Genomic DNA, 11,722 nt, shown 5'->3' on the forward strand with positions numbered 1-11,722 from the left:
ATGTTGCAAAACACCACATCTGGCACAGCTTGTTCTTGATGAGGTACTTCTGCTTCTGCTGAGCTGAGAAATAGGCTAGTTCAAGCCAAAATCTTCTTGCCTATAAAATGTCTGTAAGACTGCTGAAGATTTGTTACTGTATTCATAATACATGTTTTATAAAACATGGAGGCTGAATACTGTGAGGTTCACTGTGGCCCAATTTATCTGGCCAAAAGTAAGGATTATGTAGTGGGAGTTGTGTTTTAGAGGGGAATGAGGAGTGGAATTTGAACATGTTTTCCAGTTCTTTCCAGCAGTCCTCCTTTATTGATGTGGGACTTGAAAAAAGAGTCTACAGGTGTGTGAAGAAAGGCAAGGAGATAAAACTTCCTGAAGCAGTGCATTGGGTTTGAATTTCAGACCAGGAATGGGATGAATGTAGGAGTACCAGATACTTTAAAACATATCAAACAACTTGCTGGTTTTAGATTATTTTAGTAAAAATGTTAAAGACTGTTTTACTACCAGCATAGACTAGAAATTGATCTGGCTGGGCGAAGTCCTGATTTGCCTTACAGAATCAGGTTAAAAGGCTGGCTAAAATGGGGGTCAACTTTGTGTGTTTTTAGGTTAACTTTGTGCTTCAGAAACTTTACCTGAACTGGTACTATTCAATACTGGTAAAAGTGCACACCTCTCAAATTTTTGTTGAGATTTGCTGTCACAAGTCTGATGCTTGGTGCAGATGGGGCAGGAGGAAATTAATGATGTTTCCAGCCTGAGTTTTATGGTAGAGCAGCAGTTGCCTGGTCCTATCCCTGGATCTCCTTTTCAGATTAAAAATTAATTTTCTCTGGTAATTGCAAATTGAATGTACTTGCTTTTTCTGATTTGCCATTAATGTTTCATGGTGTTGTCTTTTGTTTCAGATGTTTGTGTCACGCCTCACAGCTTATTTCAGAAGAAAATGTGTAGCAACAACAGATGAACGTGTGCAAAAGATGAATGAAGTTCTTAATTACATTAAATTCATTAAAATGTATGCCTGGGTCAAACCATTTTCTCAGAATGTTCAAAGTGAGTTCCCACAGTCTGTAAATGTCTTCTTTGCTGTAGATACCCCACTGCTTTATAGCCTGGTGCATCCTGACTTTGTGCTGTAGGTGCTGCTGGATGGGCAGTGTAAGAACACTGTCATCCTTCAGGCTCCTCTGTGTTATGCACAATGGGTTGGACAAACAGACCTGCTTCTAAAATTTCACCTTCTAGTGTAATGATGTTTGTGGCATGACATTAATCTTAAATTTTTCAGTTTTCCTTTTGTAATTTAATAAATGTGCTGGCAGCTCTATTTAAAAAAAAAGATCAAATCCCTATATTTGTGTGGAGATTACAGACCATTATTGTTTCTTCCTCTATAATTGCTTTCTTTATGAGAATATTTATAGTGTGATAAACACTAAAGTGTAGAGTTAGGCCTCTTACTGATTATATATAGTGCTATGGTACTGTCTGTTTGGTGTATGTACCCCCTAATCACAGTTCATATGTGGTGCCCCTATTTGTATTTCTAGAAATCCGTGAGGAGGAACGCAAAATCTTGGAGCGTGCAGGCTACTTCCAGAGCATCACTGTGGGAGTGGCTCCCATCGTTGTTGTCATTGCCAGTGTGGTGACCTTTTCTGTCCATATGATCCTTGGCTATGACCTTACAGCAGCTCAGGTAAACTGATGGAAATATTCTTTATGCTTTTGCTTCTGTAGCTTTTGTGCTGAGCCATTTCTCGCGTGGCTGTGCCCATGTGGCCAGGCTGTATCTTTGCTCACAGAAGTGAATATCTGATGGCTGTGACAGCAGCAGGTGGAGTCTTATATTTTGCACAAAAGGCTCTTGGTGCTCTTTTGTCCTGACCTGCTTCAGAACAGGTTTTGGGCTGAATGTAAGTAAGTCCCCCTGTTTGGATGGGGCATTGGGGATTACTGGATGTTTGTTTTGCAGTGTGCTTGGATGCAAACAGCACAAATGTGTAAAACTAGGATATGAATTTGTGACTTTACTAGTAGGTTAATGCAGACTTTGCTGGCTGCTGCATTTGTTAGACCTACAAACAGAACAGGTCTGTTAAAAGCACTAGAGAAGGAGTTGGGTAGATTTGCTGTTTGAGAATATGTTTAATATTTAAATGATTGTTCGTGGACCGGGCCTTTTCTATGGGTTTGACTTGCTGCTGTGCCATTTCAGCTTTTGGAAGGCTGGAGCTGTTAGAATATTGCAAGTGTGATTATTTTTCTTGTCTTGTTTTTAGGCATTCACAGTGGTCACTGTCTTTAACTCAATGACTTTTGCTCTCAAAGTAACTCCGTTCTCAGTGAAGTCTCTGTCTGAGGCATCTGTTTCTGTTGACAGATTTAAGGTAAGCAGTCATTTGGCCTCAGTTTTCTCTGTAAGTGTGGAGTGTTGTATGTGTTCAGTAGATGCAAAGGGAACACTTGGAAGGTAATGTGATTTTAATGGCAGAGAAGTTATATTTCTTTACTTAGCATTCTAGATTATTGGATTCTGCAAGAGATACAAATGTAGTGAAGGATTATTAGCAGTTTAAGAATAAAATACCAGTGTGAGAAGCAAAATAGTCTGATTCAAAGATTTTATGATTTTGAAGTTGGCCACAGGAAGAGAAAAGAGTGAAGGACTCAGTGGCTCAGTGTATAATAATTTTTAACTCCATTTTAAGAACATCTATATGAAGACTGCAATATGTGTACAAAGAAATTTTATGCTTTGCTAATAAAACTTTTTGAAAATATCAGGTGTTAGGTAAGCAGGTTGACAAAAAACAGTGAGATTTTATCTGTGGTCATCGAATCCTGAGGTTTTATATTTCCAGACCAGATTAAGTGACTGAAATTCCTCTATATCAGTAGATGGAGTTGTGATCTGGCAAAACAGATCTATGGCAGAAAATGTAAAGCCCTGATAATGAACAATCTTATCTCCTATCATGGGGATTGGAGGATGAATACACTTTGTGTACTTTATGAACTCAAACGGGAGACCTTTACTTTGTCTTGTCTCTTGAAGATAACAGTGTATTACACATTGTGGAAATTTCCAGAATGGAAAATAGCCCTTTCAAAGTAAACACTTTCACAAGCACTGACAGATACATGGATTCTGTGTAATGCATTCATGGAACAAACTTCCATGTGAGAAAGCCAGAATCTGTAGAGTGATTTTGAGCTTTTGAGCAATTTTGCTTCATCTTCTGAGTCAGCCTAAAATCAGCCTTGCTTAAATCCAAGTGCACTTAAGGGAGTTTTCTGGGAGGGAAGAGAAGGAAAAGGAAATTGAATTATCTCTGTTTGCCTATAAATTGTGTAGGAAATGTAACATAAGGTGAGGAAACTCTGACATCACAGTAAAAATGTAATTGACTTTTTGGCTCTGTAAATGAGTGTGAGCTTTCTTATGAATGTGTGATTCAGACATAGCAATTGCAAGAATAAATAAGGCTGGGAATTGAGGATTTTTAGTGACAAAAAACTACTTGGTTCAAAACAAATTGTGTAAGTGGCAAACATTTTATCTTGTAATTAAAGTGTGTGAAAAATGTCTTCCTAATCTGTTGATTGTAAATACTGATGGATGTGGTGGAAAACGTGATGCAGTTGACTGACTTCTTGCCAAGCAGCCTGAGAGAGATCAGCTACACTTGTGCAAGATGACTTCTTCCCAGCAGAGAAGTTGATGGGTAAAGGCTCAAGTTAAAAGCCATTCTGTCTCCTTCCATAATGAGTTGGTGTGCAGGACAACTCAGTCACTTTATCTCAAGTGACCTCTCCTCTCCAACCTGTGTGTTCTGCTCATGTGTTTTTAATCTGGAACATACAGAGCTGCAGTTGCAAACAGTGTCAAAGGAAGACTCTGTTGAATACTCTGTCAAATCACATCCAGAGTATTGCAGTTCTGTGAAAGTCAAGTGTATCCAAGTGCTTCCACCACATCCAGGAATGCCCCAGCCACTTAGCAGACCTGGAGTTAGTTTACACTAATGAGCTACCTTTTGCTCTTCAGCTTCCTCCTACTATATAGCCTGATGTGTTTTGCTGCGTGAGTGTGCCGTAGGCTTGTCTCCCAGTCTTGATCAGGTGTCTCATCTTTACACCTCTCTCACAACTCCTATCAGAGTTTATTTCTAATGGAAGAGGTTCATATGATAAAGAAAAAACCAGCCAATCCTCACACCGCGATAGAGGTGAAAAATGCTACCTTGGCTTGGGACTTCTCCCACGCCAGCGTCCAGAGCTCACCAAAGTTGACCCCCAAAGTGAAAAAAGACAGGAAAGTCACCAAGAGCAAGAAAGAGAAAATGAAGCTACAGAATGAAGGACAGCAAGCTGTGCTAGCAGAGCAGAAGGGCCATCTTCTAGTGGACAGTGATGACCATCACAGCCCCGAAGAGGAGCAGAAAATCATCCACCTGGTTAACCTTCGGCTTCAGAGGACCCTGTACAACATTGACTTGGAGATAGAAAAGGTAAGAAGAAATGAAAGGAGGAATTTCTGAGCTTTTAGAAGGCCTCATTATAGCTGTCCCCTGGAACAGAGAGCTGTGTGCTGTTTCATTTTACATGAAATGGAGCATATTGCTTTTGTGCGCTCCTGTAATATCCATGGCAACTGCAGTATCCAGGATGCAGTGTCTGATCTTGCTGTAAACAGCTGTGCTGTTTTAGCAACTACATCTTTGCAAACAGCCTGTGAAACAAGGGCAGGCTGTATAGCTTCCACATCCAACTGAGGGGTTTGCAGCTCCTAGGACAGTGTGTGAGCCACTGAGCTCAGAGAACCTGCAGGGCACCAGGTACCAATGGTGAGCAGTGTGTTCCTGCAGTGGCTTGATAATTCTGCAGTTTCATCTGTATTCTTCTGGGTGAACATTTTAGGTGATTAGGTGTTCCAATGGAGCATAACAGTGCTTTTCATTGAAGAATGTGCAATTTTCTTCCTTGAGAATTTTTGTGCAGGTAGATGCAGATTTTCAAGAGTTGTAGAAGCATTTGGAGCTATTTGCTCCAAGGTGGGTAAAAGCATGTAAGATGTCAAAGAAAAAGCATTGAACTTAATACATGACATTATCTACACATACAAAAGCTTTGCAGTCTGGCATTTGGATGTTGTAATAGTGGGATCCATATATTTATGAAGATATCCATGGTTAAATTGTCTTATATAGTTATACAAATAGAGGGATAGTTTAAGCTATTTTAAGCAGTCAAAATACCTATATTTTAAACTCTGGGAGAGAATGCCTATAGTTTAAAAAATTGCCTCAAATAGGAGTACAGTTACTTGAAAATATAAAGGCTGGTTTTGTCTCAGAAGTCAAAAAAAAGCTGGTTTTGTCTTTCTCTGCTATCAAGAGAAGGCCAGCAATGTGTTCCACAAGCATCTATATACCTTTCTTGTTCACTTTACATTTTTTACAAAAGGAATAAAAATAGTTTTGATAAATTAATTGTTTGATGTGGGGTATTAACCCACTCATTCTATTGCAGAGAAATTCTTCAAAGTGACTGAATTCTAGTATTTTCTTCGTACATATTCTCTAGCAAATTGGATCTAACTGGCAAGAAGTTTGACTGGACCAATTCTCTTTTCTTTCAGACTTCTTTCCTTATTACTCTCAAAAGCATCTTGGTGCTTTTGGTTTATTGATCCTCTGGGCCTGTAACCCTAGTAAAAAGGAAACTGATCTTCAAACATCTTTATTTTTACTTTTAGAGTTGATTTCAGTTTTATTTCACTGTGGGGTTGTGTTCACTCTATACAATTTGAGTATGTGACTGATACTGACTGACTCTTGCTTTTTTTGTCTATTATGTCACTTTAGAGCTGTCACTTCTATCCAACTGTCCTCTCAGAGGTACTAGAAGTAGTCAGGATTCTGACAGGGATGATGAATGTAAGAAATGAGTGCTGTAATTTTTTTTTTCCTTTCCTTTGTAGGGAAAACTTGTTGGAATTTGTGGCAGTGTGGGGAGCGGAAAAACTTCACTTATCTCAGCAATTTTAGGACAGGTGAGAAATCCTGTTTTGAGTATTTCTGCTCTTCTTTCCCATCTCCTATTTCACTTGTTTGTACTCTGTAGAATGCAGTCTGTTGTAAACATGGGGTAGCATGATCTCACAGCTGGTGTGTAATTGCAGATGACCCTGTTGGAGGGGAGCATCGCAGTAAGCGGGACCTTCGCGTACGTGGCCCAGCAGGCCTGGATCCTCAACGCCACTCTCCGGGACAACATCCTGTTTGGCAAGGAGTATGATGAAGAAAGGTTTGTCAGACTGCTTGCTGATCTTCATGAAAGCTTAGTCATTCTTGGCCCAAGTGTGGGAAGAATTTAATGCAGAGTACACTGCAGATAAAGCCTCTGTGCCCCTCTGGAGTCTAAGTCTCCTCTGAGACCCATTTAGGATCCTGCCTCTCTTGTATGTGGCCCTGTGGCTGGTGGCTGTCAGTGTGCCTGGCCCTGCTCCTTGTGGTGAGGCTGGGCCTCATCTTGGACCTCTGGTTGAAGCCAGCAGCTGTGAGCAGCACTAAAGTGGTGTTTGCTCTTGCTGTCCTGGCCTTGCCCTCTTCAGACACAACAACTGCTGTGTGCAATGTACTGACATCTTCCATGGCCTACCTCCACTGGGGGACTTTCCTGTGGCCCTTAGCCAACTATCCCTGAAAACAAATTCTCTATCCTCACAATGCTTTTGAAGTAGGTGATTAATTATTACCCTCAGTTTTCTCCTGAGACTCCAAGGCAGATGATTTGTTTTAGGCTGCTGTAGTATCTGCTATTAGTGTAGAAAATGATATAATGCTGTACTAGTTAAATAATTGTGGGGAAAATCAGTGTTCTTAACTATTTATCTACTTGTTCTTCAGATACAATACTGTGCTGAATGGTTGCTGTCTAAGGCCTGACCTGGCCATCCTTCCAAATGGGGACCTGACAGAGGTATATTTTGCTTATACTAAAGTAATTAATAGATGGAGAAAAGAGTTCTGGTTTGGCAGGATAAACTGGAACAAGGGTACATCAGTCTAGGATGTATATGAGCCAAGCTGTTGAATGCATTCTCTTGAGCTGACCTTAGTGGGCCGTGGACTGTTAAGAGTTATACCCTGTTTTTTACTGAGATGTTGACTGTTTGGGAATTTCTTTTATTGTGTTGTAAATTTAGCTGCCTTAATAGGACCTAATTGAACTTGATTTAAAATACCTAAGGAAAAAAATGGCTATGTTAATTCATAAAAGGTAAAGTAAGCAAAGAAAATACTGCCACATTTCAAGCATATTAACCTTGAGTTTGAATGTATAACACATGTCACAAAGTGGACACTTAAACTTGAATACATATATGTATGAATATAAAATATTATGGGACAGTATCTATATAAATCTATAAAAATGATTATTATGGTCTGCTTTATTCTGGTTATCTATGTTGCATGGTGCTGAAGAAATACAATGATGGGTGTGTGTCTCTGTGCAGATTGGTGAACGAGGGGCTAACCTGAGTGGGGGACAGCGTCAGAGAATCAGTCTGGCTCGAGCCCTGTACAGTGACAGGGACATTTACATCCTCGATGACCCCCTTAGTGCCTTAGATGCTCACGTTGGAAATCACATTTTTAACAGTGCAATAAGGAAGCACCTGAAGTCAAAGACTGTCCTTTTCATCACACATCAGCTTCAGGTACTGAATCTCTCATACTTTCTTTCTTGGACCTTCTTGAAATGGTTTGTTAATCAGTTGCCTTCATACTGGAAACTTCTGTGCCCTGACCTGTGACAGAACAACCCTGTCTGTCTATAGAATGTGTGGTTTACATTTATAAACTAAGTTTGCAGATGTGCACGGAGCACAATTTTATTATTTCATACCAGTGCTGCTTGGTGTCTGATTGGGACTGGTAACCCTTGGCTAAAGAAAATGTACTAGAGAAATAAATACCTGTTAAAAAATATTTTTGCTAACTTGCTATAAAGTTTTTTTCATCACAGCAGAAACAGTTATATTTGGTGTCAGTAAATCAGAATTGATGTACCTGAGATTTTTTTTGCTGTCTTCTGTGCATAGAAATATTAGTGCTTAGTCTATCAGTATTTGCAGTGTTTAAGTATCCTGAGTCATGTCTTCCAGAAGAGATTGGTTTTGATAGGACACAAAATCTTTTTATTTGTGTAGTGTGAATAATCATGGTGCTATAGCCAGAGGACCTCTGAAAATCAGCTGTCTGTGTGGGAATAGGTGTGCTGTGTGCCAGTGTCTACAAGCTACTGAGAAGGGTTGTGTGGGAGTGTTTGGTTATTGAGCATCATGATAGAGACTTGTTCTTGCTGCCACTTTCTCCAGTACCTTGTTGACTGTGATGAAGTGATCTTCATGAAAGAAGGCTGCATTACCGAGCAAGGCAGTCATGAGGAACTGATGAATTTAAATGGGGATTATGCAACTATTTTTAATAGCCTACAGCTGGGAGAAACACCACATATTGAGGTACTTGTTTATTTTAAAGTGCTCTGAATCTTGACTATTCTGAGGTGAACCAAGTGATGATGTTGGAAACCTGGAAAATGGCTTCACATACTTTCATGTGTTGATCTGACCAATAGATTTCCTATAGAATAATCTCTGCTTCATTAGCACTTTGTCACAGTTTGTTTTTAGGGAATGTGTGCTAGAGAGGACTCTGCCAATGAGCTCATGACTTAATCATGAAAATATTGTAGTGTCTCCCCTGGTGATGCTCAGAGCAGGAAGTTCTTCTCTTATTGTACATATCACTCCTTAATTTACCTCTGAATTAGCTCAGATCATTAACAAGTTTTATCTGAAAAACTTCTTACTGGCTTGTTGCTATGCTTTCAGTGGAGTGTGACTGAGGCACAGCAGGTGTGACACAACTTGTCAAAAGTTAGATGTGACAGTATTTTGGAGGCATAACTGAAAATACTGTGTTTTGGGAGTTTGAGAAAAATGTTTTGCTTTGACACTAATTCTGTTATGAAAAAGTCTATAAATGCAAACTTGAATATGTGCTCTAGTATTTCAGTTGGTGCAAAAATTGTAAATCTAGAAAATAACAAGAACCATTCAGTACAACATCATCTAAATTTTCAGCAGTTTCATTTTTCCCACCCTTCTGCTCTTTGTTTCCTGAAGTTAATCTCTAGAGTAAGGATCTTTGCATTTTCATTTGTAATAACTTGTCTAAATTTTATTTGCATTTTCTCTTAGAAAAGATTAAAAGCACAACAACAGTTTATTTTTTAAGAGATGAGAGACTCCTTACTCATGAGACATTTAAAACATTTCTGAGAAGGAAGCATTATAAGAATTAGATATAGAAGGAGCTTGGTGACACATTCTCCTGAGAGATATTTGTGAAAGAAGCAAAAGGATATAATGCATTGCTCTGCATGTCCTTTGAGGCATGAAGATAATAGTTCTGCCATTTTAAGACTAATATAATGATAGTGAACAAGAGATTCTCCAGTCTTCATGCTTGGCTGACCTTCAATGTTGCTGTAAACATTAGCTCATGGAAAGACCATTAAATTGCATTCCCTGTGGGATAAGAATAAATGGATCATCAGTTGGATTCTCTGTGGTTTGATCTTGTGCAAGGTGTGGGAAGGCAGCCCTGAACGTGGTGCGTAAGGGGTTTCAGTCCATGTGGGCTGACTCTGAACAGGCAGTAACTCCCAGTTATGGAAAGATGGCTGGGTTTAGAGCAGTGCTTGTGTGTCACTTTAGTGTTTGGATATTGGATTTCTGGAAGATCAAGTTAACCTGACTTTTCTTAAGAAAGCTGTCATGAAATGTCTGTAAGTGCTAGGGTGCTTGGGGAAAAAAAGCCTCTTTAAAAAAATGAGAGTTATTTTTACAAGGGATAAGGAGATTATATCTTTCTTGCACTAGTAGGGATATCATTCCTCTACTATGTACACTCATAATTTCACTGATCCTGGAAATTACCCTTGCACTCTACCTGTACAGGTTGGTAGTAGTTCAGATTAACAGAGGAGGAGAATTTAGTCCACCAGAGTTGGCAATCATCTGTAATAACTGTGAAGTTAATATCCTCCGTGATGAGCTATTGAAAGCCTTTGTCCTTAGGTGGCAGTTAAATAAAAGTTGGTGTTTAGATATGAAAATGTCAAAGCAAACTACTCTGTTTAGTGTCACTGTTTTCCTGCAGATTAATATAAAGAAGAACACAAACAATTCATTAAAAAGGCCCCAGGATAAAAGTACCAAAACAGGGTCTGTGAAGAAGGAGAAAGTTGTAAAGAAGGAAGAAGAGGGTAACTATGTAATCAAATTTCTGGCTGTAATTATTTTGTACTCCAATAAGCTCAAAACATGTGCTTCAAAGTATATTGTCAATGTACCTTTCAGGGTTTGGAAGCTGTCTCAATCCTAATCACTTAGTGTGGTTGATAGGAGACAGGCAGTGGGCAAAGAACATTCATTAATTCATTAAATATGGGTGCCTGTACAATGTTTTTAAGTTCAGTCAGGCTCCTGTTGGTCAGATGCCATTAGCACAAAGGAGCTGGTACTGCCTTGTCTCCCACACCACCTCTTCCTCCTGTCCTAAGAGGGCCATGTGTACAGCTTGGCACTCAGTCCTGGGCAGGACATGGCATTTATGGGTGAAGGGAAGGTCTGACCTCTGCAGTTCTGTTTAATGTTAGCTTTGAACTTCAGGGTTTGAAAAGCAATAGTGAGGCCGATCCCAGCCTAACATTTAAGTCTCTGATGAGGCTTTTTCAGCTGTACCATGACTAAATGATACTGCAGAAGAAATGTGACTTCTTGAAAAACTGTTTGAACCACTAAGTATGAAGTAAAGTGTATGTTTCTGAAAGTACTCTGCACAATTTGAAAGACTAATTTTGTGAGTGTTCACAAATTTTTGGGAATTTCATGGAAGAGCTTTCCTCTTTCCCTCTTCATCTTCTATTTCACAGGCCAGTTGGTCCAGTTGGAAGAAAAAGGCAAAGGCTCTGTCCCCTGGTCTGTTTATGGTGTTTACATTCAGGCAGCTGGAGGCCCCTTTGCATTCCTCATCATCATGGCACTGTTTGTGCTAAATGTGGGGAGCACAGCTTTTAGCAACTGGTGGCTGAGTTTCTGGATCAAGCAAGGCAGTGGAGTAAGTTCAATAGCTTTTCTACTCTTGTGTCTAATGGGCTGCAGGTGTTCTGCTAGACTAATCCCAAGCAGTCCTGCAAGACCAAATGCTGCTTCCTAATTTAAATAAATTGTAAGGCTCCCCAGGAGGTGGTTTCACTAGGGAGTTCACCTCCAAGAATAAGAGAGCTCCAGTAATAAGAAAGATATAATAACTTGTGGTTTAATACTGCCCTCTTGTTCCTTTTCTTGGTTAGCCTAAGAAAAGGAAGTGAAAATATGAAAGGAGCCAACAAGCTAATTTTAGTGTTATGTTTTGTTTAAATGTGATGTTATATCTAACAGGAAAATTTTTGTTAAAATATGGCTTTGAGTCAAACTTGGACTTCCCAAAGCTTGGGAATTGCTTTGTAGATTCTGGGATGGTTTGGGTTTTTTCCCACTCTTAGGACTTTGATTGCAAGTCTTGATGCATTTAAAACTCCAAATATAACTGCAAAAGTTTTTTGTGGGGGCACAGAGAGCAAGGTATGAATCTCA

At 39.5% G+C, this 11,722-nt stretch overlaps 1 protein-coding gene across 9 annotated transcripts in view; it reads left to right on the plus strand.

Moving 5' to 3' along the window:
- ABCC5 (ATP binding cassette subfamily C member 5) overlaps nt 1-11,722 on the plus strand; it is a 69,860-nt gene that overhangs the window by 21,026 nt on the left and 37,112 nt on the right. For 8 of the 9 annotated variants that reach the window (XR_008432593.1, XM_053951822.1, XM_053951821.1 and 5 more), the window contains 11 exons: nt 912-1,059; nt 1,557-1,705; nt 2,289-2,396; nt 4,170-4,520; nt 5,993-6,064; nt 6,194-6,318; nt 6,921-6,993; nt 7,532-7,735; nt 8,396-8,539; nt 10,245-10,350; nt 11,020-11,204. Coding sequence is in view for 8 of the 9 variants with exons in the window: in XM_053951822.1 (XP_053807797.1) it covers nt 912-1,059; nt 1,557-1,705; nt 2,289-2,396; nt 4,170-4,520; nt 5,993-6,064; nt 6,194-6,318; nt 6,921-6,993; nt 7,532-7,735; nt 8,396-8,539; nt 10,245-10,350; nt 11,020-11,204 (1,665 nt within the window). In the remaining variant the exon portion in view is untranslated. The remainder of the gene's footprint in view (nt 1-911; nt 1,060-1,556; nt 1,706-2,288; nt 2,397-4,169; nt 4,521-5,992; nt 6,065-6,193; nt 6,319-6,920; nt 6,994-7,531; nt 7,736-8,395; nt 8,540-10,244; nt 10,351-11,019; nt 11,205-11,722) is intronic. The other variant, XM_053951827.1, reaches the window with a different exon arrangement.

The sequence above is a fragment of the Vidua chalybeata genome, chromosome 10 (genome assembly GCF_026979565.1).
Source record: "Vidua chalybeata isolate OUT-0048 chromosome 10, bVidCha1 merged haplotype, whole genome shotgun sequence".
Lineage (NCBI taxonomy): Eukaryota > Metazoa > Chordata > Aves > Passeriformes > Viduidae > Vidua > Vidua chalybeata.